This window comes from Tachypleus tridentatus, chromosome 1 (assembly GCF_004210375.1).
Source record: "Tachypleus tridentatus isolate NWPU-2018 chromosome 1, ASM421037v1, whole genome shotgun sequence".
In the NCBI taxonomy this organism is placed as follows: Eukaryota; Metazoa; Arthropoda; class Merostomata; order Xiphosura; family Limulidae; genus Tachypleus; species Tachypleus tridentatus.
This window is the reverse complement of record NC_134825.1, coordinates 130,564,762-130,588,255: the sequence shown is the minus strand read 5'-3', so window position 1 is coordinate 130,588,255 and position 23,494 is coordinate 130,564,762. Positions and strand designations below refer to the sequence as shown.

At 37.1% G+C, this 23,494-nt stretch overlaps 1 protein-coding gene across 11 annotated transcripts in view; it reads left to right on the top strand.

Moving 5' to 3' along the window:
• Nup188 (nuclear pore complex protein Nup188) overlaps positions 1 to 23,494 on the top strand; it is a 173,289-nt gene that overhangs the window by 13,188 nt on the left and 136,607 nt on the right. For 9 of the 11 annotated variants that reach the window (XM_076452137.1, XM_076452103.1, XM_076452093.1 and 6 more), the window contains exons 4-6: positions 7,441 to 7,522; positions 9,304 to 9,384; positions 12,813 to 12,857. In XM_076452137.1, coding sequence (XP_076308252.1) covers positions 7,441 to 7,522; positions 9,304 to 9,384; positions 12,813 to 12,857 — 208 coding nt within the window. Of the gene's footprint in view, positions 1 to 7,440; positions 7,523 to 9,303; positions 9,385 to 12,812; positions 12,858 to 20,535; positions 20,591 to 23,494 lie in introns of all 11 variants that reach the window. The other 2 variants (XM_076452163.1, XM_076452153.1) reach the window with 1 other exon arrangement.

Here is a 23,494-nt window from a genome sequence, read left to right as displayed (position 1 = left end):
TCTGTCTATTGACAATTTTCCATCTCAGTAATTTTAGGAAGTTGTGAAAAATTAAGAGCAATGTTTCTTGTATTATTATACATACAGACTATGTAAAACAATATATATATGTTGATTTCAAGGCTTTTATGCTGAATATGTTTTTTGGAGTCCAGAAATATAGTAACAGAAACATGCAAGACAAGAAAATCTGTACAGAGGACCTGTTATTTTGCTAGATAACACTTCAAGAAATGCAAGTAAGAAGATATGGAGAAAGAAGTACTGAGCAAACAGGGTTACTTTCACCAAATACTTGGGAGTTACAGACACTTCATTGAAGTCCAAACAGCCAAGAATAACTTTAGTTATAGATTATATTAATATTACAAAATAAAACTCAAGAAAAGTTAGAAATGAGAGGAAACCATTCAGTCCATTTTGTTGTTGGTTCAAGAATTTCATTAACTTATTTCTTCAATGATTCTAGAGAATTGTTCCCCAGTGTGGATTCCTGTACATGGTGAGGGGACCTCCCAGGGTAGGTTCTGTACTTTCAGTTTACCTCCTCTGGAATCTAAACATCCACTCACATGTTTGCTATGTGTAGCAACTCGTGAAGGTGAGGAGAGGATCCTGGTGATTGATGGGGTCCAACCCTAACACACCATTTTGGCCTTGAATTCCTGTAGATGGGCAACCTTGGGGTGGCCCCTCCCCTGGGTCAGTTGGCTGGTCCACTCGGGCTAGGGTAAACCAAGTACCACTGTTGGATGTTCTCAACAGGTGTTGTGGACATTATATCTGATGCTGGTGTTTGGATATAGTGCTCACAAAACCCTGGCGTTGCTGCAGTGTCCTTGTTTGACATTGTAGTGCGTCCCCTCGTAGGGCTCCTTGGTGAGTGGTGTCAGTGGCAACGAAATTTCCCTTTTTTTTATTTTGGATACTTCACTTAAAAATCTTAATAAAATAATGAAAAAACAGTCTATAGGTAAATAAACCACATCTTGAAGATTCTGAGCAGCAATCCTCACCATCCGTACCACCTGTCGTACCTCATTTTCTTATATTGCACACAATTTCAGACCAACTTTTAGGGCAAATGTCTCCCTTTTTCATTCAGAAGGGACCAGAGGGATTTGTTGGCTCTTCAAAGTCAGTAAAAAACTTTGATCTGGTGACTTATTGGTGGAAACATCCATATCTCAACACAGTGAACTCCTGTTGCAGTTGAAGGCAATTGGGGATATACCTATTGAGGTTGCAGTGTCAACAGTTTGGTCACTCAAAGACGTCATGTTGTGGTTCCTTGAAGTGTGCTCGTTGCAGTGGCAAGAACCATGATGCCTATGAGTGTGAAAAGGACTCTCATTGCATCAGTTGCAATGGCTCTCACCCATCCTATTTTTGTTCTTGCCCTAAATGATTGAAAGAAAAAGAGATGCAGCATTTAAAAATGATTCATAACATTACCTGTTCTTGCCCTAAATGGTTGAAAGAAAGAGTTGCAGCATTTAAAAACGATTCATAACATTACCTATTCTAATGCTCAAAAATTGCTGTCCACCACCTCATCTCGAACTATGCTGCTGCACTTCATTCCACAGCTACTGTGGGAGTGCAGACAGTTCTCTCTGTGCCTCTTAAAGAATTGTTCTCCAAACAAATAAATAGTCTTTTGACCTCCATGGTTAAAAAAGGTGATGAATGAACCTCGACACCTATCTCTGTTCCTCCCATACAATCCAACAAACCCCAAAATCCACATCCTGGGGTTTGAGGTTCAGGAATTTCCTCGGATCAACCTTCCTCTCTCACCCCAAGATCCAAAACAATTATTCATTCACCTCCTTAGTCTCTGGAATCCCCTTCCAACAGCAAAGACCTGTCCAAGCAACCCAGGGCAGGATCCATGGAGGTTGATAGACCTCCCTCGAATAAGGAAAGTAAGGAAAAAAGACATGTTCATAAACAACAGGGTTCTCTGCCCATTTCGCCTACACGCAAAAAAATGGCCATTCTAATACAGTGGAACTGTCGAGGTTTACGTTTTAATCTGAATGACATCAAAACACTGATTGCTTCCGACCATACTGTTTGTCTCTCCTTACAGGAAACATTTCTGAAACCTGCCGATACAGTCACTTTTCGGCAGTTTTCTTTCTACAGAAATGACAGGCTGTGTGATGGACGAGTGCTTGGAGGGGTGGCACTGTTGGTTGATCAGCGTGTGCACACCCTCTCTCTGCCACTCAACACACCCTTGGAGGCCGTAGCCATCTGTGTTTCCTTGGGTCATACCATTGCTGTTTGTTCTATCTATCTGTCACATGGAGAGACATATCAATCAGACCTTGATGCTCTCATTGAACAGTTGTTGTCTCCCTTTTTCATCCTGGGGGACTTTAATGGACATCATCTTCTCTGGGGAAGTGCTGATAGTGATAGGAGGGGTCGTTCTATAGAAAGTGTACTCTCTGATCACAACCTTTCTCTTTTCAATACTGGTTCTACTTATTTCCATGCACCTAGCCAGTTTTTTACTGCTATTGATCTCTCCATTTGCTCTCCTTCATTATTCACCCATTTTTCATGGAGGGTTGACAATAATCCACAAGGCAGTGATAATTTTCCAATAATCTTGAGAGAGACTGGCCGTGGTCAATGCCACCCGACCTGCATGTCCTGGTTGAAGCTGGATTAGGCAAATTGGCCCTCTTTCACTGCTCTTACAGAACTTGATCCTGCCATTGTCTGTAAGCCATCAATAGACGACTGTGTGGCAGCAGTAACTGACTGTATTATACAAGCAGCTGCTCAATGTATTCCTAAAACCTCGAAATGTTTGCCACTATATCCTTGTCCATGGTGGAATCCTGCTTGCTACATGGCACAGAAGGCTCAAAAATGAGCCTGAGATACTTTTCATATATATATCCCACACTCTTGTACTGCATCGCTCTCCAGCAGGCCCATGTACTTGCTCGATGGGTAAGATGTCAAATCCAGAAGGAATCTTGGATTAACTTCACAACCAGCATATCCTCTACCACCAGTTCCAAAGTCATATGGGACAAGATTCGAAAGGTCAGTGGGCAATATCACTCTGTCCTCCTCCAGATCTTGCTCTCTGATGGCCAGGAAGTAACTGATACCCAGACTATCACTGATAATTTAGGTGAAAGCTTTTGTTGGGTATCTAGTACTTCTGCCTCTTCTTCCACCTTCTTAGCCATCAAGACTTGGCCAGAGCAATCACCTCTTTCCTTATGAGCTGATTGTCTCTATGACTATAATCGTCCCTTTACGCTGGTGGATCTCAAACTGGCCCTTCATCAGTCTGGCAGTACATTGGTTAGACCTGATGATATACACTATGAGATGCTACGCCATCTATCTACTGCTTCTCTTGCTATCCTTCTGCTTGCTTTTAACTGGATCTGGCAGGAGAATCCTTTTCCTTTCTCCAAACCTGGGAATGATTCCAAGATTAATTCAAACTACTGTTCAATTGCTTCGATGAGCTGTCTCTGTAAGACCTTAGAGAGGATGGTTAATGCTCATCTTGTTTGGTTTCTTGAATCAAACAACCTCCTCCAGGTCACCCACTGTGGGTTTCGATGACCGTTCTCCATCATGGACCACCTGATTCGACTTGAAACGTAAATCAGAGAAGCCTTTCTCAAACGAGAACATCTTGTACCAATATTATTTGACATTGAGAAGGCTTATGATACAATATGGAGGTATGGCATTTTGCGAGACTTATATATATATATATGGGTTTCATGGCCATTTGCCTGTTTTTATTAAAAATATTTTAATGGACAGGAAATTCCGAGTTAGTGTGGGTTCGACACTTTCCCGTTCTTTTTTACAGAAACTTGGAGACTCTCAGGGCTGTGTTCTGAGTGTCACACTTTTCAGTATAAAAATTAATGCCATCATTGAACAACTCCCTCTCACTGTTGCAAATGGGCTGTATGTTGACGACTTTCATATCTCATGTCAATCATCGAACATGAGGTATTTTGAGCAGCAGCTACAAAATGCCCTCAATTGTTTACTGATGTAGACCACAGCAAACGGCTTTAACCTCTCTCTCTAAAACTGTTTGCATGCACTTTTGCTGCCAACGGGGTATTCACCCTTATCTTGAACTCTGTATCAGTGAAGTTCTGCTATCTGTGGTCCCTGAGACAAAGTTCTTTGGGCTTATCTTTGACCATAAGCTGGCCTTTATACCACACATCAAGCAGCTACAGGTCAAGTGTACAAGAGCACTGAACATCCTCCATGTCCTATCTTCCACCATTTGGGGAGCAGATCTATGTTCCATGCTAAAGATATATCATACTCTTACTTGATCGAAACTAGACTATGGATCACTGGTCTATGGCTCTGCCAGGACCTCAGCCTTAAAGATACTAGACCTTATTCATCATCAAGGACTTCGGCTCTGCATTCACCAGTTCAGAACATATACATAGTCTCATGAACCTTCTTTGCACCTCTGCCGTTTACAACTCTCTTTACTATATGCTTCGAAACTTCATTCCTTACCAAAGCATTCCACCTGGGTTGTGTTTTCCTTCCTCAATGGGCCATGCTTTTTCAGACCAGACGGCTGCCATTGGTCCTTTTGGCCTTCATATCCAGGCACAGTTAGATGAATTGGGTCTGTCCTTGGATAACATTGCTGTATCCACTGGTCACCCCTTCCCACCATGGCTTCTTACAGTCCCCAGTAGTGACCTGTCTTTAAGTCATCTGAGAAAAGTAGACATTCCTGATTGGAAATACTATCTGCTATTTGCTGAACATCTTTCGAACCATCCTTCCATTCCTATTTATACAGATGGTTCGAAATCAGGTGACTGTGTGGGCTTTGCAATGGTTTGTTGTGGTTCAGTGGTTGCATGCAGAATCTCTTTTACAGCTTCTGTGTTCACTGCTGAACTGTTTGCCATTTCTCTTGCCCTGGATCACATAGAAGCTAAACATTACTTGAACTGCACAATTTATACTGACTCACTTAGATCTCTACTGGCCCTGGAATTGCTTCAAATTGGTTCACACCCTGTTCTTGCCGATATTCAAAACCAACTGGCCCATTTCTCTTTAACATCTACTTCTATTCAGTTTTTCTGGATACTGGGCCATGTTGGTATTCGCTAGGTCTATCTGCTCTGGCACAGAGCGGAGCCCACACAGTCAAAGTCCATCTTTCAACTGTAAGGATCAAAAAGAAGAAGTTGTTCTAACTAGACTACACATTGCTCATTGTTTTTTAACTCATTGTTTTCTTTTATGTGGAACTGATGCACCAGTGTGTAGTTTGTGTAACACAGATCACAATAAGCCACATTTTACTTTCTTTTCATTGTTATGATTCACAATGATGGCACCATTTTAAGCATGTTCTGTCCCAAGGTTTGTCCATAACATTAGACAGTGTTATTGGTGATGGTGACACTGTCCACCTTGGTAATATTTTTAGTTTTTTAAAGGCCATTAATCTTTTTAATGCAATTTAAGTTTTTTATTTTATACTTTACACCTTTTTAATGTGGCTTCCTTTTAAAAATCACAGTTCATTTCGTTCAATTTGAAATTAGAAACTGACTGTAACATTAAGTAACTCAAAAGCAGGACTGAAAAGTCCAACTTCAGGTGACTGACAGTGGTTTTTGTACTTACCTGTTAGTCTTCCTGGCAAGTTATTATTATTACAGTCATGCTACAGAAAGTCCTTTACAACATGAATTACTGTAATTTTTCTCTTGACGTTGTAGACTAGGTATAAACATTGGTTTTATGCTATTTATTTGTTTTGTTTTACCTTAATTTCCTGTTATGAATTTTACTGAATTTACTTTTACTTTTTTCCTGGGCGTTTGGTGCAGGTAGCCTCACTGCTTTGTACCATAAAACACTAAATCAACCAACCAACCAACCAATCCAGAGAATTGGCTTCAATAACTGTGCAGCTTGGAATCTCTTATTCTTTGTGTAGAGAAATATCTTTTGTTATTGGACTGAAATCTATCTGCTCTTAAATCGTCAATGACATCAAAAGGGACTAGTTTTGATTTTAAAACAATAGAAAGATAAGGCTTTTACATATAGCCAATTATTTGATTTAAGGAATTTTCTCACCTTATCTTTGCACTCTTCTGTACCATTAAAAACATTTTTGTGCTTCTTTTGCATTATGTTTATTTATTTCTCTAACACGTAAATGTACATTTTTTTGTATCTGTAATGCAACTGTTGAAATGTAAACCAAACCACTAAATGCCTGCTGAGCTTGGCAGCTTTCATTCTCAATCTTAGCTACTTTGCTGTACTTTAACTGTGTGTAAGTTGGAATGACAATAAAGCTTTTTCAAAAGAATAGGCCCAAGATTAGAGTGATAGGCATTGTTGTTAAGCTTCTAAAATGCTTGTTTCAATATGTTTTACAAAAATTAATTAAATCATACGATGCGCTTATGTAGAAGTGCTGAGGCACAAATTCACTACCATCACATTTCTTTTTGCAACATGAAATTGGACCTCGTACTATTAAAAAAACAAGTTCATCCACAAAGATTTGTATAGACAGAAATTCAGGTAAATTATGCTTTTTGTGCATTAACTTTTATTTTGAGAGTAAAGAATGATGGATTAATATTTTATTTATAAAGTATGAAGTTATGGGCAAACACCATTATGTACCCAGTTTTAACTTTAGAAACATAAAGTATTTTCTATTTAACATTCTGTTAAGGTGGTAACTATAAACAGAACAGTAACTAAAAAATATCTTGGGGAGAACTGGCTGCTCAATGAAACTAGCAGCAGTCTTTTCATTACCTTATGTGCACAAATATATTTTAGGGAATTTCTGATACCAGCAGTTTCATAAAGGGTGATTGGATTAGTGGGAAAGAAGGTAAGTGTACAAGAACACTAAAATACTGAATAATATATCCACTCTGCAAAATAATAGGTGTAAGTGAAATAGTTTTTGGTTTGTAAATAAAATCAATTTTTACATAGCACTACAATAAGTTTTATTCAGAATAATTCAAACCCAAATATTTATTTACAAGGCTGAGTATCTACAAAGTGAGTAAATGGCAAGATACTGCACTTTGATTTTTTCATTGTTTAACAGTTGTAATAAAATGAAGTGTGCATTAAAACATCACCAGAAGATTTTTATCTGATAATTGTAGGTTAAACATTCCTAAATATGAGCAAGTAAAATGTGATACACAACCTCTAATTTGATAGTTTACAGTATTTTTACTTTAGATACCATGTTTCATGTAATTGACAGTTCTCGATGCTTCAGAAATCTAAAGAAATTTCTTGAACAGTCTTAAACCAGTATATGCTTGAATATGTAGGTCTATTTACAGGTAAGTTGTAAAATTTCTCTAATTAATCCTTATGTACTTTTTCTTACAGTAAAACTTTAGTAGAAGGTTTGAAGAAAGACAGTGTTGAAGAGCCTCTTTTACAATTCATTAAAAAACTAAGCCAACTTCTGGTAAGATATGTTGGCCTATTTCAATTAATGTTAAGGATTATTTCCCTGAAGTACTTGAAATACCTGTTCAAAAATGTTTTATGGCAGATATTTTGGTAATGTTTTGATTAAAAATCATTATTATATTAACAAACGTCTTCTGAACTCTTAATTACACAAAACTTTTATTTCAGTTTTTTAATGAATAAAATGTTCAATAGCATTTGCTTGAATGAAGTTTTCTTGAAATATTAGTTTTCCAGGAATTTATTGAAAAGTATGGTGTTATAAAATGATTATTGATGAAAGCTTTGATTTGATTACATGTTTAGAGAATTAGTTACTTTTAAAAACATAATCATGTGAATCTTGTATTGCAAAGTTTTAGCACTAGGTAACAATATTAAAATGTTAAAATTCAAAGTACTTATGTTAATATAATTAAAATATTCAAGTGATGAATATTTTTAGTATGCAGTTAAAAACTGTAAGACCAGTCAATGGCCTTGAAATAGATACTGCATGTTTAACAAAGTTTTTAATTGTGTACTAAAACCATTGGATATTTGAATACTTTAACTGGATGATGAATTTCATTTTTGTTTATCATTTCTCTTTTTACATGTTGGGTACACACTATGAATACTGGAATAGATGCTTTACTCTATTTCATTTTGAAAGTTTTCAAACTTAATATGGAAATAAAGAGGATTATATGTTATAAAATGATATGAATGTCTAATGCTTTGACATGTTGCTGAAAATGCAAAGCACAGTGTCTTGATCAATATGTTTGGCACATATATTCAGTTTGATACATATTCTCAATCATTGGAAAATGTAATGCTGCCACAGATAGACTTAAGACTCGAGAGCTATATTGCAGCTCTTTTCAAGAAAGGATATTGAGTTAAGTAAGTTATTTTGAAAAAGGAAGCATTCAGTTTTCTTCAGGAAATTGAAAATTTAAGAGTAATAAGCTACTAAATCATTACCATGACTCAGTTTGGGCTAGTGCCCTGATCCACAAAGAGAGAGCCATGAAAGAAAGCCCTCTAACTTAAAGTGTGACGTTTCTCGGCATATTTCCTGGTGCCATTAAAAAGTAATAAAAGTTATGTTGACAGTAATTCTGTAGTCATAATTTTATAGTTTCCAACATCACTTTGGAAACTGAAAAAAAAAGATGACCGAAGAAACTAGGAATACAGGAATCTCATATCTGTCATGTCTTCAACTTTAATGGACCTTTTTTTGGCCTGCTTAAAAGTGATGTTGAAAGCTAATGTCCTCGAACATTGCATGTATGTTGTGACAAGATTTATTTTTAAGATTGAACTGAATGCTCTTCAATGAAGCTTGTAATGGAACTTATGTTGTCTAGCAATAATGTATATAATCATTGCCATCATGTTGAATATAGTCCTTTATGGATAAATTAATTCAGAGGACAGCACAAGATGTAGAACCTGATTCTATCACAAAGTCCAGTTAACCTTCACTATATGCAGTATTTTAAATACAATAAATTAAATAGTTTGGGCTTTTTTTTTTAAGAGTTAAAAATAATATATATATATATATATATGTATGTGTGTGTGTGTTTGTATTAAATTGTAATTGATAGGCATTTATATTAATTGATCAGCTGAGTGACAAAGACTGAGAAATATAAGTTTTGTAAGGAAATTAATTCTCGGGTCAGTAAAAAATAACATTTTTAGTTGATTAGTAAATGGTAAAATGGGAATGTGTGAAACAACTTACTGAAATTTAATAAGAAGTTTTTTTATTTATCCTAGAATGTTGATGAAGAACAGTGCTACCAGTTGTTTTGTTCTTATCTTTTATATGAGTATAAGGGTACCCAGGGAACCCTCAAGGTCAGTGAGTAACTAGTACCTGTTAGATAAATATGCTAGGCTGTAAAATATATAACCTGTAAGTAGTGATTCTGAGTGGAATTATTTAGCAACTAATATGTGGAAACAGATGCATCATTTGTGTGCATAAAAAACACTATACATAAAGACATTCCATAGGGACAGTATTGGAATGTATAAAAAACTATCAGTAAGAGCATTTCACAGAGAGACTGTTTGAATGTACAAAAACCATCAATAGCAGCATTTCACAGGAGGAAAGTTTTGGAATGTATAAGGACACTATCAATAAGAGCATTGTAAAATATACTTACTATCAGCTCATAGTATAGCGATTTTTCAACATTAGCTATGCCTATCGCATTTGTCTCATATGCTCTGGTCTTTTATATCCCACTTAAATGCTCTTGGCAATATCTAATTTGCAAATTTGTCAAACCTCATTAATGTGTCCTCTATCATGGTACTGTATATAAGCACCTCACTTAGGTAATATAATAACTTTCTTGACAAAGCACTAATCATTGTTTTCTCTAACAAAATTTTATGCAATTTCCCCATTAGGGATTTTAGTTTTTGCACTGCATTGTATTTGTAGTGCAGTTATGATTTCAAAAATAAGAACAACAAAGAACAAATAAATTAGATGTGGTATTTGTGTATTACTGTTGTTCACAAGGTAGCTAATCTGACCTCTTGTACCCCTTTATTATCTAGCATCTCTCTGTGGTAGGGGGATTACTTTTGATTGGAGTTGCCCATGTTTTATCTGCTGAGATGGAGACATTCACATTGGCTCCAGGTGTTTTCTTCTAAAGCTTCTGAAGTTGCCTTTTTTTTGGTGGGGGGGATTTGGATTCTATTTTCTAACGTTTTTCTTTACTAATCAGCTTCTCACAAGTATGGTTTGGATGCTACTCCTTTTCTTCTATTAATCATTTGGATTTGTGAGAGTTTGAGGCTTTTCCTTGACCCCTTTGTGTCTACTCCTCCCTTGTTGGTGAAGGGGAAACTGTTCAGTTTGTTTCTCCTCCTTCCTAGTTTTCCTGGTTCAGGCTGTGAGATTTATTGTTTTGTTATGTGATGAGACAGATAGACCTTGAAACCTCCTTGCCTTGGTTTTCCACCTGCTGACATGGTGATGTCATAAATTTGAATTTTTTGGCATATTTGTAGTACTTTCTTTCTTCTTATGTCCTGCTTTATTCTGATAGGTCCTTTCTTTCTAAATCTCTGATAACTAAGGAATGGGATATATCTAACTTTGCAATTCTTTTGACATATATTTCTCACCTCTGCAATTTATTGTAATCTATTAATTTGTGGTGGCCTGATTGTTTTGAGTATTTTTGTTGGGATCCTTTAGTTTCACTTAAATTTCCCCATTTCTTTCTATTTTGCATATTTTGGTCTTTACAGATAAGGTATGTCTTGATGAGTTACATACAAGATTCAGCATCTTTATCTGATCTAGTAGAGGATATTTACAGACTGGTATTTAAACTTAATGTTTTTCTTTCACGATCTTTACATGGCTGAATAGCTTTCTGCCAGGAGTTTTCCCTATCCCATGGCTGCTTGTAATAACATCTGCTGGATTATAAGGTGGAGGGATGCTTTTGTACAGTCTTGTCTCTCTATTTTCCAGTTCCTTATTTTTTTTTTCACTGGACCATATTTTATAGCAGGTGTTACCCATATGGGTGTGCTTTTCTCACCCAAATTAGTGGAGCTAGAGAATCCTTACCATACCCAACTTCCAGTCATTGGGATATTTGGCAGATGCTTTTCCTCTAGAGTGTTAGTGTTTTCTTCCACTCTTAGAAAAGAGGGCAAAGTAAGGGCCATTCTACTAGGGTTCCTGAATGTTTTTCTCAGATGTCAGTAGGAATGGCACCAGTGGTTGGGGTGTGAATGACCATTTTCTTGGATCAATGACAGCTTTGTATGTTGTTCATGGAAGGTGGTCCACAGTCTCCTCATAATTCCAAACTTGAAGTGGTCCCATACGAGGTCCTTGGTTGAGCACAGGTTATATGCTCTTTTCATAATTCTAGGAGTAAGTGGAATACTCCTTACCCACTTGGTTGGAGAGTGAGGATGAGTGTTAATAATTTCAGACTGGATGAGTTCTGTTCCTTTGGTTGAATGCAGCATACATAATCTTATCGTTTTGAGCTTTGGGTGTTACCTTTTTGCCTTTTGTACTTCTTTAGGTGGAGTAGAAAGTTTGTCCGCTTCCTTGTTGTGATTCTGGTGATGCAAAACACTTCATTCTGTGGCTACAGGTTGAGATCTAAACAAAAGTAAATATATATCTATGACATTGTGTTCTAATAGCACTAGCCACCAATGTGGGATATAGTGATAGAGACCTCTGAATTCCAACCTCAAGTTGTGGAACTTCAGTTATCTATAATGATTACTTATGTACTGTTCCACTCTTAATACAGGAACTCAGTTCTGGGTGAAGGACACACCTGTTTGGGATGTAGTGTGGTTCCCCCACTTGTGTACCATTTTTACCTTGATACACCACTGTTTTACTCTGAAACTTCCTGTATGGATTGTGCTCACACTGGCCCCTCCATCTTCTCAATGTGAGATTCTAGATATAGTGTCAGTGGATGGTATAAGTATGTTTTGGAAGTTAACAATTTCCTAAACTGAAAATGTATTGCAACTAATACTTGCCTCTGCTGACACATTTGCTCTGCCTTCCCACTAAGAGCTGGTGTAAGTCTCGAAAACTTGATTGCATTATATAAGTGAGGTGCTTATATACAGTACCAGGATAGAGGGTATGTTGACGAGGGTTGAGAAATTTCCAAGGGCATTTAAATGGGGCACAAAAGACTGGAGCATGCAAGACCAATGCTTAAATAGGAAAAGCTAATGTCAAAGAATAGCTGTAGTATTAATGGAGGTAAGTATTATTGGAAATACATTTACAGTTTAGGAAAATGCTAACTTTCGTATGGACAATGTTGGAATGTGTAAGGTCATTATCACTAAGACATTTTACAGAGACAGAGTTAGAATCAGAGTTGGATTTATGCACAGACACATGAACTGCTAGCTGAGGGCTTAGTTTATGCTGATTTGTATTCATGAAAATGTGACACATGCTTATAAGCATGAAATAAATAAATTATAAATTGTTTTTCCTATTTTTTTATTATTTTCTGTCTCTGTACTTTGGGTCTCAAGCAGTCTAAACATGGGTTTGGTTGGAATGTAAAAGATATTATCTGTAAGAGCATGGTAGTAGTAAAAATTTTTTTATTTCATAGAGACCATGTTTAATCTTCAGCTTAAACTTAATTCCTGATTTTCATTGTTGTAATTAAATGTTTCCATTTTTTTGTTAGAAGTGTGTTATTATGTTTAATATAAAGTAATAGTGCTTTGTTTTTTATTTTCTTCAGTCTTTGCTAGGAAATGAAAGACACATACAACCAATGTTGCATGAGGTAAGAGTACTTGTTAGTGTTATCAAGTCTTGTGTGGATGTTTAGAGGTCATAATCTCATTATTTTGAATCCTATTATTATGGGTAGCTAGTGTTGAAGGGAATGCCATCAAAAAATTGTGGACTTAGATTCAAAATTGTATTGAGCTACTATTTATGAACTTTGTATCATTTTGTAGACTTTAATTTAAATTTTAGTGTTATACCTTAGTTTTTAATTTGAAAATAAGTTTTATAAAAAATAGCTAAGTATCACTACTTGCATGTCACACTAGTATATCATCTTGTTGATTTAGTCAGATTACATTTTATGAAGCCCACAATACAATACCTTTAGTTTCATATGAATTATAAACTGAAATTTCTGATATTGGCAAACTATAATATCAAATAAGAACTTCTTACATTTTCTATTTACATTACTTCTGCTTTTTTATATACCTATAAGTTTATATCCAGTTGAAAGCTTTACATAATTTTGTTAGTCTTTCAATATTACAGTAAAAAAGCTTTTATATTGTCAGAGAGTTTAAAGTATTATGATCAACAGTATTTTCTGAACAGAAATTAATTTTGGTAGACTCAAATATAGCATAGTTGAAAAGTCTGGTAAATTACTGTAGATTTTTGTGACATCAGCATATTCATTTATAATTTTTTTGGTGTTCAAGATGCATTTATAAAATTGTTCAAAAATTATTATTTTTAAATGTCACTGAGTTTGGACAAGGTTCATAGTGAGGGTTAACAAGTGTGACTCACAAGTGCAAAAAAGAACTTTAAAACATTGTAAGTAGTGGATATCATTGCTTTCCAAATATTTTATTGTTCTACGTTTTAAAAAAATAACTGAAATTTAAATAATTATTTACGCATAATAATAATAATGATGTATGGTAACTAAAAACTCACTATAATTTATAAAATTTTGGAAACTATGCATTTATTTAAGAGAATAGGATGTTCAGCCCTTTCACACCTCTGTTACCACTAAATCTTGATCACTCAAGTTTCTTTGAATAGATGCAACTACAGAGCCATATTATAAGAATTTTCTCAAAATTTTATATAGTACCTTATACAGATCCTGTTGTAACTAATGTACTGTGTAAACAAGACTATAAATTCTATCCATCATGTTTTCAGAACTGGGATCTGAATAGATTGTGTAGGAAACATCCACTTATCAACCAACATTCAAATACATACCAAGGTTATTAGATCAGCCCAGACTTTTCTACAAGTCTACAACAAACATTTTGTAATTCTTTTGATAGTTCTCAATGTAACCATTATACTGTCAACAAATTGACAAATCCTACCTCACTGTGTTTTAAAGCACGGAAAATTCTGGTAATTGTGCTGCAAAAGCTAATTTGATATTGGTAGTGTCAAATTACTCAAATTACAGTAACACCTAATCTGGAATGATGGTTCATTGCTTTATATTCAGTGGGTTTCTAGTTCCAGTTCAAACAGTAGAATAAACATAGGAAATAGGTGTAAAAAGATTAGAAGAAACTCTCAGGAAATTTTGTACAAACATACTTAACATCTGTTGACATTATGGCTATTCTTCAAGATTGGATTTATCTATCTAAGCATTGGTCTTGTGCTTCAGTCTTCTATATTACACTTAAATGCCCTTGGCAATATCTAATTTCCAAATTTCTTAACCTTCTCAATGCACCTTCAGTCGTGGTATTGTATATAAACACCTCACTTGGATAATGTAATTTCTTTTTCTCAACAAAGCATTGCTCATAGTTTTCTCTGATGAATTGTTGTATGTTGTCCTATTATGGATTGCAATGTTCATGTCACCTTACAGATTTCAGTAGAAAAACTGAAACTAAAGTGTGATATTTACAAGTATGAATTTCTGTTGTCATCAGAGTGGTTAATCTGACCTCCCATATTCCTTCTTTGTTATGTGGTGTCTTTCTATGGTCAGGGATGGTGGTGGTGGTCACTTTCAGTTGGAGCTGTCAGTGTTTTCATTCGTTAAGAGATGGAAATATACATTCAGGCCAGGGTATTTTCTCCTAGGACTTCTGAAGTTGCCTTTTCATGATCCTGGAGGGAATTTGAACTCCATTTCCTGATACCTTTCTTTACTAAGTTTCCTATATGTGGTGAGGGGCCCTTCTAGGGAAGGTTCTTTTCTTTCTGGTTACCTCCTCTGGGATCTAAACATCCACCCACATGTTTGCCATGCGTGACGACTCGTGAAGGGGAGGAGAGGATCCTGGTGGTTGAGGGGTCTGACCCTAACACACCACTTTGGCCTTGAATTCCTGTAGACGGGCAGCCTTTGGGTGGCCCTCATTGGATCAATCAACTGGTCCACTTGGGCTAGAGTCAACCAAGTACTAGTGTTGGAAGTTCTCAATGGGTGTTGCGACATTGTGTCTGATGCTGGTGTTTAGGTATTGTGTTCACGAAACCCTGGCGTTGCTGCAATGTCCTTGAATGACATTATAATGCATCCCCTCGTAGGGCTACATGGTGGGTGGGGTCAATGGGTACTGAAATTTTCCTTTTTTCCTATGGATCCTCCTACGAAAAATTTAAATAAAATAGTGAAAAAACAGTCAATAGGTAAATGACCACGTCTTGAAGACTCTAAGCAGTTATCTTCAACATCTGTAACACACGTACCTCATTTTCTTATATTACATTCTCTTTCAGAAAAACTGTTAGGGCAAATGTCTCCCTTTTTTATTCAGAAGGGACGAGAGGTACTTGCTGGCTCTCCTAAGTCAGTAAAGAAGCTTCGATCTAGAGACATATTGGTTGAAACATCCAGATCACAACACAGTGAACTCCTCTTGAATTTAAAGGCAATTGGGGATGTACCTATTGATGTTACCCCTCATGCTACCTTGAATTCATCATGAGGAGTTATTGTTGAAAGAGATTTGAAGAACGTCCCTGAGTCAGAGACTGGTTTCTCCACTCAAGGAGTTTCTGCAGTGAGGCGCATCTCCACTTGCAAAGATGGAGTTACACTGCCGACTAATATCCTTTTTTGACATTTACATCACCACGTGCACCTGCCACGATCAAGGCAGGTTATCTAAATTGCAGAGTACGGCCGTACATTCCAAACCCCCTCCGATGTTTCCAATGTCAGAGGTTTGGCCACTCAAAGACGTCATGTCGTGGTTCCCTGACATGTGCTCATTGTGTTGGCAAGGACCATGATGCCTATGAGTGTGACAACTCAATCAACTTCTACACCCATCTCTGTTCTTCCCATACATTCCAACAAACCCCAAGATCCGCATCCTTTGGTTTTATATGCAGGTATTTCTTCAGATACATCTTTTTCTCCCACACTAAGATGCAAAACAATCATTCGTTCATGTTCTCAGTCACTGGAATCCCCTTCCAACAACAAAGACCTTCCCAATCCACACAGGGCAGGATCCATGGAGGTTGATAGAGCTCCTCCGAATAAGGACAGTAAGGAAAAATGATGTGGTCATAAACAGAAGGGTTCTCCAGCCACTTTGCCCACCAGTCATTAAAAATGGCCACCTTGATACAATGGAACTGTCGAGGTTTACGTTCTAATCTGGATGACATCAAAACACTGATTGCTTCCTACAATACTGTATGTCTTTCCTTACAAGAAACATTTCTGAAACCTGCTGATACAGTCATCTTTCAGCAGTTTTCTCTGTACAGAAATGACAGATTGTGTGATGGATGAGTACATGGAGGGGTGGCACTGTTGGTTGATCAGTATGTGCCCACGCTGTCTTTGGCACTCAACACACCCTTGGAGGTCATAGCCATCCGTGTTTCCTTGGGTCATACCAACACTGTTTGTTCTCTCTACCTTTCCCCTGGAGAGACATATGATCAATCAGATCCTGATGCTCTCGTTGAACAGTTGCCATCTCCCTTTCTAATCCTGGGGGACTTTAATGGACATCATCCCCTCTGGGGAAGTGCTGTTATTGATAGGAGGGGTCGCTCTGGAGACAGTATGCTCACAGATCACAATCTTTCTTTCTTCTCTTCCACTTATTTTCATGCACCTAGTAAGTCCTTTATTGCTATTGATCTCTCGGTTTGCTCCCCTTCATTATTCTCCAATTTTTTATGGAAGGTTGACAATAATACACTAGTCAGTGATCATTTTCCTATACTTTTGAGAGAGACTGGCCATTGTCGAAGCCACCCTACCCGCGTGCCCCGGTGGAAGCTGGATCAGGCAGACTGGTCTACTTTCACTGCTCTCGCAGAACTTGATTCTGCCATTATGAGTCAGCCATCAATAGACGACTGTGTGGCAGTGGTAACTAACTGTATTATACAAGCAGTTGCTCAATGTATTCCTAAAAACCTCAACACGTTTTCCACGATATCCTCGTCCATGGTGGAATTCTGTTTGCCACTTGGCACGGAAGGCTTAAAAACGGGCCTGGGATACTTTACGTAGATATCCCACACTTTTGAACCACATCGCTTTCCAACGGGCCCATGCACGTGCTAGGTGGGTAAGACATCAAAGCCAGAAGAAATCTTGGATTAAGTTCACAACTAGCATATCTTCTACCACCAGTTCCAAGGTCTTATGGGACAGGATTCGAAAGGTCAGTGGGCACTACAATTCTGTCCCCCTCTCGATCTTACTCTCTGATGGCCAAGAGATAGCTGATGTCCGGAGCATCGCTGAAACTCCAGGTGAAAGCTTTTGTCGGATATCTAGCACTTCTGCTTGTTTCTCCACCTTCTTGGCCATCAAGACTCAGGCAGAGCATTCACCTCTTTCCTTTTGAACTGACTGTCTTTTTGACTATAATCGTCCCTTTACATTGGTGGAACTGAAAATAGCCTTTCATCGATCTGGCAGTACATCTGTTGGACCTGATGATGTACACTATGGCATGCTGTGCTATCTCTCTCCTGCTTCTCTTGATATTCTTCTAATTGTTTTTAACCAGATCTTGCAGGAGAATGTTTTTCCTAATGCTTGGCACCATGCTTACCTTTCTTTAAGCCTGGGCAAGATCCCAAGATCTACCTTCAAACTACCGTCCAAATGCTTTGACGAGCTGTCTCTGTAAGACCTTAGGGAGGATGGTTAATGCTTGTCTTGTTTGGTTCCTGAAATCAAACAACCTCTTCTCGCCCACCCAGTGTGGGTTCCGATGACAGCACTCCACCACGGACTACCTAATTTGACTTGAATCATCAATCAGAGAAGCCTTTCTCAAACGACAACATCTTGTATCAATATTCTTTGACATTGAGAAGGCTTATGACACAACATGGAGGTATGGCATTTTGCGAGACCTCCATATATATGGGTTACGTGGCCATTTACCCATGTTTATTAAAAATATTTTAATTGTCAGGAGATTCCAAGTTTGTGTGGGTTCGACACTTTCCCGTTCTTTTCTATAGGAACTTGGGGTCCCTCAGGGCTGTGTTTTGAGTGTCACACTTTTCAGTATAAAAATAAATGCCATCACTGAACAACTCCCTCTCACTGTTGCAAACAGGCTCTATGCCAATGACTTTCACATCTCATGTTAGTCGTCGAACACGAGATATATTGAGCGGCAACTACAAACTGCTCTCAATCATGCATTGAAGTGGACCATGGCAAACGGCTTTAATTTCTTTCTCTCTAAAACCGTTTGCATGCACTTTTGCCGCAAACGGGGTATTCACCTTGATCCTGAACTCCATATTGGTGAAGTTTTGCTGCCAGAGGTCCCTGAGATCAAGTTCTTGGGGCTTATCTTTGACTGTAAGCTAACCTTTATACCACACTTAAAGCAGCTATGGGTCAAATGCACAAGAGCACTGAACATCCTCCATGTCCTCTCTACCACCAGTTGGGGAGCAGATCTATGTTCTATGTTAAAGATATATTGTACTCTTATTCGAACAAAACTCAACTATGGATCAATGGTCTATGGCTCTGCCTGACCCTCGGCCTCAAAGATGCTGGACCCCATTCATCATCAAGGACTTCAACTCTGCACTTGAGCTTTATCCACCTCCCCAGTTCAAAGCTTATATGTAGAATCTCATGAACCTTCTCTGCACCTTTGCCATTTCCAACTGTCTTTACTATATTCTTCGAAACTTTGTTCCTTACAAAAGCATTCCACCTGGGGATGTGTTTTCCTTCCTTGGTGGGCCATAATTTTTCAGAACAGACGATCTGCCATTGCTTCTTTTGGCCTTCGCATCCAGGCGCAATTGGATGAATTGGGTATGTCCTTGGATAACATTGCAGAATCCAAAGTCAGCCCATCCCACCATGGCTTATTACAGTCCCCAAATGTGACCTTTCTTTAAGTCATCTGAGAAAGGTAGATACTTCTGATTGAAAGTACCATCTTTTATTTACTGAACATCTTTCGAACAATCTTTCCATTCCAATTTATACGGATGGTTCCAAATCAGGTGACTCTGTGGGCTCTGCCACGGTTTGTTGTGGTTTGGTGGTTGCACGCAGAATCCCCTCTACAGCTTCTGTGTTTACTGCTTAACTCTACGTCATATCCCTTGCCCTGGATCATATTGAAGCTAAGCAGTACTCCAACTGCACTATTTATACTGACGCGCTTAGTTCTCTACAAGTTCACATTCTGTTCTCACCGATATTCAAAACTGACTGGCCCATTTCTCTTTAACATCTACTTTTATCCAGTTTTTTGAGCCACGTTAGTATTCGCAGGAATGAGCTCGTTTACACCGCAGCTAAATCTATCTGCTCTGGCACTATTACCACTGTGCCTATTCCGTACATGGACTATCGCCCTCTATTCAAGGCTCGGTTCCATGTTAGCTGGCAGTCCACTTAGTGAGCAACGCGACACAAAGGTTTTCCAAATAAAACCCTATATTGGGCTTTAGCTGTCTAGCTTCCGTAAGTTTGTGTAACACTCAAATCACTGTAAGCCACATTTTACTTTCTTGCCATCGTTATGACTCTCAACGACAGCACTATTTTAAACATGTTCTTCCCAAGGTTTGTCCGTAATATTGGACATTGTTATTGGTGACGTTGACACTGTCCGCCTTGATAAAGTTTTTAGCTTTATAATGGCCATTAATCTTTTTAATCTCATTTAAGTGTTTGATATTTATTCATTACACCTTTTTAATTGTGGTTCCCTTTTAAGAGTCTCCATCTCTCTAGTTGAATTTGAAATTGGAAAATGGTCAGAACATTATGTAACTTGACACTAGGACTGGAAAGGTCAACTTCAGGTGACTATTGCTGCTGTTTGAACTACCCGTTAGTCATCCTGGCAAGTTGTTATTACAATTTTGCTGCATATCTTTTAACACTTTTAGTAATTTATCTTTTGGTACTGGCCATAATGACACATAACCTGGAACCAGGACTGGAAAGACCAACTTCAGGTGACTGACGGTGGTTTCTGTACTTACCTGTTAGTCTTTCTGGTAGGTTATGATCATTACCATTATGCTACAGAAAGTTCTTTACAACTTTGTAGACTGGATGTCAACATTGGTTTTATGCCATTTTATGTTTTTAATTGCTGTTTTGTTTTTACCTTTATTTCCTTTTATCAATTTTACTACATTTACTATACTTTTATCTTTTTACCAGACATTTGGCTAATTATTATTACGATTTTGCTACATGTCTTTTAAAACTTTTATTACTTTACCTTTAGATAATGGCTGTTATGACACATAACCCAGAACCAGGACTGGAAAGGCCAACTTCAGGTGACTGATGGTGGTTCTTGTACTTACCTCATAGTCTTTCTGACAGGTTATGATCATTACCATTATGCTAGAGAAAGTCTTTACAACTTCTCTTACTTTGCCTTCTCTCTTAACATTGTAGACTAGGTGTCAACATTGGTTTTCTGCTTTTTCTGTTTTTCAATGATGTTTTACCTTCATTTCCTTTTATGTATTTTACTACATTTAATTTAATTTTACCTTTTAACCGGACATTTGGCGCAGATTTCTATAGTATTGATATAATAATATATTTTGGTTATTCGAATGTGTGTGTGTGTGTCTTTATATATATATATATTAAAAAAATATTTTGTTCCACATCCTTAATGGGTGTTTTTCTTGAGGCTTAGCATCCTTCAACAAGCAGCAAGTGAGTATAAAGGTTGTAATTAGAAAAGATAATTATTTGCTTTATTTCTTTATTTACTGTTTTATGTCTTAAGAAAAGTTTAAAAATTTAGTTGTAAATAGTAATATATATATATATAACTGAAATATGATTGTTTTTCACAAAATATTAGTCCACTGAAACACAGCCAAGACTAGTCTCTTTGTAAAGACTAATGGTCAGTTTTTTTATTGATGGATATGATGGCATGAGTACATAGTGCCTCATTATTGTAACTTCTATCTTAACCAGAAATTGCTGAAATGTCAATACAGTAAAAATAATAAATATATATAAAAGTATGATGTTATGACATTTAAGCTATTTAGATTAAACATTGTTTTTGAGTTATGATTTGTAGTTATTCTAGAAAGAAATAAAAGCATAATTTGTATTTACTTCCCAATTTTTTATGGTTGTTACAAGATCAGTCAAATCTGTTGAATATGTTCAGAGATTCTGATTTGATAGTGAAATAACAGATAAAATAGAAAGTATTTTTCTTAAAAAACATTTGATCATCTAGAAGTTATAAAAATTTCAAGTGAAATATGAAAAATTATTCTGTGTTGTTTAGTCAACATTTTGAGAGAAAAAAAAATTAGGAAAAATCTTTAAAATATCTTAATACTTAATTTAAAAACCTACTATTTTGTGTATGAAAGCTGTGTAATTTTACTAATAACCAGTAAAATTTTGTTATAAAAAATCATGCTATAATTACTCTCATAGATATCTTTGTGATTATGAGCTGGGCAAATTTCAATCGACCCATGATGAAAGGTTTAAAACTTGGAAAGCCATGGAAAGTACAAAATTCAGGCCTAAAAAAATCTTGCAAAATGTTCATCTTATCTTTCTTACTTTGAAAGAGTTATTGAAACTGATTTTAACCACAATTACAGTCATGTGAAAAAATCAGGACACCCTATGAAAGCCTGTGTATTTTAGTAACAATTTTGGAAATATAGATATTTAATCTCAATTTTAACAATACTGAGAGATTATAGGAATATAACTGAACAATTAACACTGAAGAAAAGACTTTTCAAGATATTCTGTAAATGCAATGCTACAAAAATGCATATTCGAACTGAGGAAAAAGTTAGGACACCCTACCCCTAATAGCTAGTGTTACCTACTTTGTCTGAAATAACTGCAGTGAAACACTTCTTGTAGCCATCTACCAATCTCTGACATCGGTCTGAAGAAATTTTGCCCCACTCAATGTAGAATTCTGTCAGCTGAGAGATGTTTCAGGGGTTTCTTGCATGTGCAGCCTGTTCCAAGTCATCCCACAGCATCTCAATGGGATTAAGATCTGGACTTTGACTCGGCCATTCCAGGACTCTCCATCTCTTAGTTTTCAGCCAGTCCTTGGTGGATTTACTGGTATGTTTTGGGTCATTGTCGTATTGCAGGGTTAAGTTCCGCTTCAGCTTTAATATTCTTACAGCTGGATTCACATGATCCTCAAGCACCCTCTATTATCTAGTAGAATTCATGGTAGATTCTATTATTGTGAGCTGTCCAGGTCCTGCTGTAGCAAAGCAGCCCCAAACAATGACACTTCCACCTCCATGCTTCACAGTTGGTATGAGGTTCTTTTCCAGTAATGCTGTATTTGGTTTACTCCAAACATGTCCTCTGTTCTGGTGTCCAAATAATACGATTTTGGACTCATCTGTCCAAAGAACATCATTCCAGAAGTCTTGGTCTTTGTCTACATTCTCTCTGGCAAACTTTAGTCTGGCTTTGATGTTTCTCTTAGAGAGCATAGGTTTCCTCCTTGCACACCTTCCATGCAAGTTAAACTTGTGCAGTTTCTTTTTGATTGTAGAGGCATGCTCTTTCACATCAACAGTAGCCAGAGCCTGCTGTAGGTCCCGTGGTGACATTTTAGGGTTTTTGGAGACCTCTTTTAGCATCTTGCGGTCTGCTCTCGGGGTGAACTTGTTTGGACGACTAGACATGGGCATGTTGGCAGTTGTTTTGAAAGTCCTCTACTTGTTGACTATTTTTTCAGACAGTGGAATGGCTGATTTCAAATTCTTTTGAGATCTTTTTAAATCCCTTCCCTTACCAGACTCATAAGCTGCTACAATTTTCTTTCTGAAGACCTCAGACAGCTCTTTTGCTCTCACCATGGTGCTCACTCTCACTTCAACAGTCAGGAGCACACCAAATTAAACGTCTGAGGTTTAAATAGGGCAAGTCTCATTCACAATGCTGAGTAACGATCTTCTAATCACGTGCACATGGTGTGATACACCTGTGTGTGAGTTGAGCCATTTTAAGTGGGTATAAATGTGGGGGTGTCCTAACTTTTTCTTTAGAATATGAATTTTTGTAGTTACATTTTGCAGAAGTTCTTGAAAAGTCTTTTCTTCAGTTTTAATTGTTTAGTTATATTACTTTAATCTCTCAGTATTGTTACAATTGAGATTAAATATCCATTTATCCAAATTGTTACAAAAATACACAGGCTTTCATAG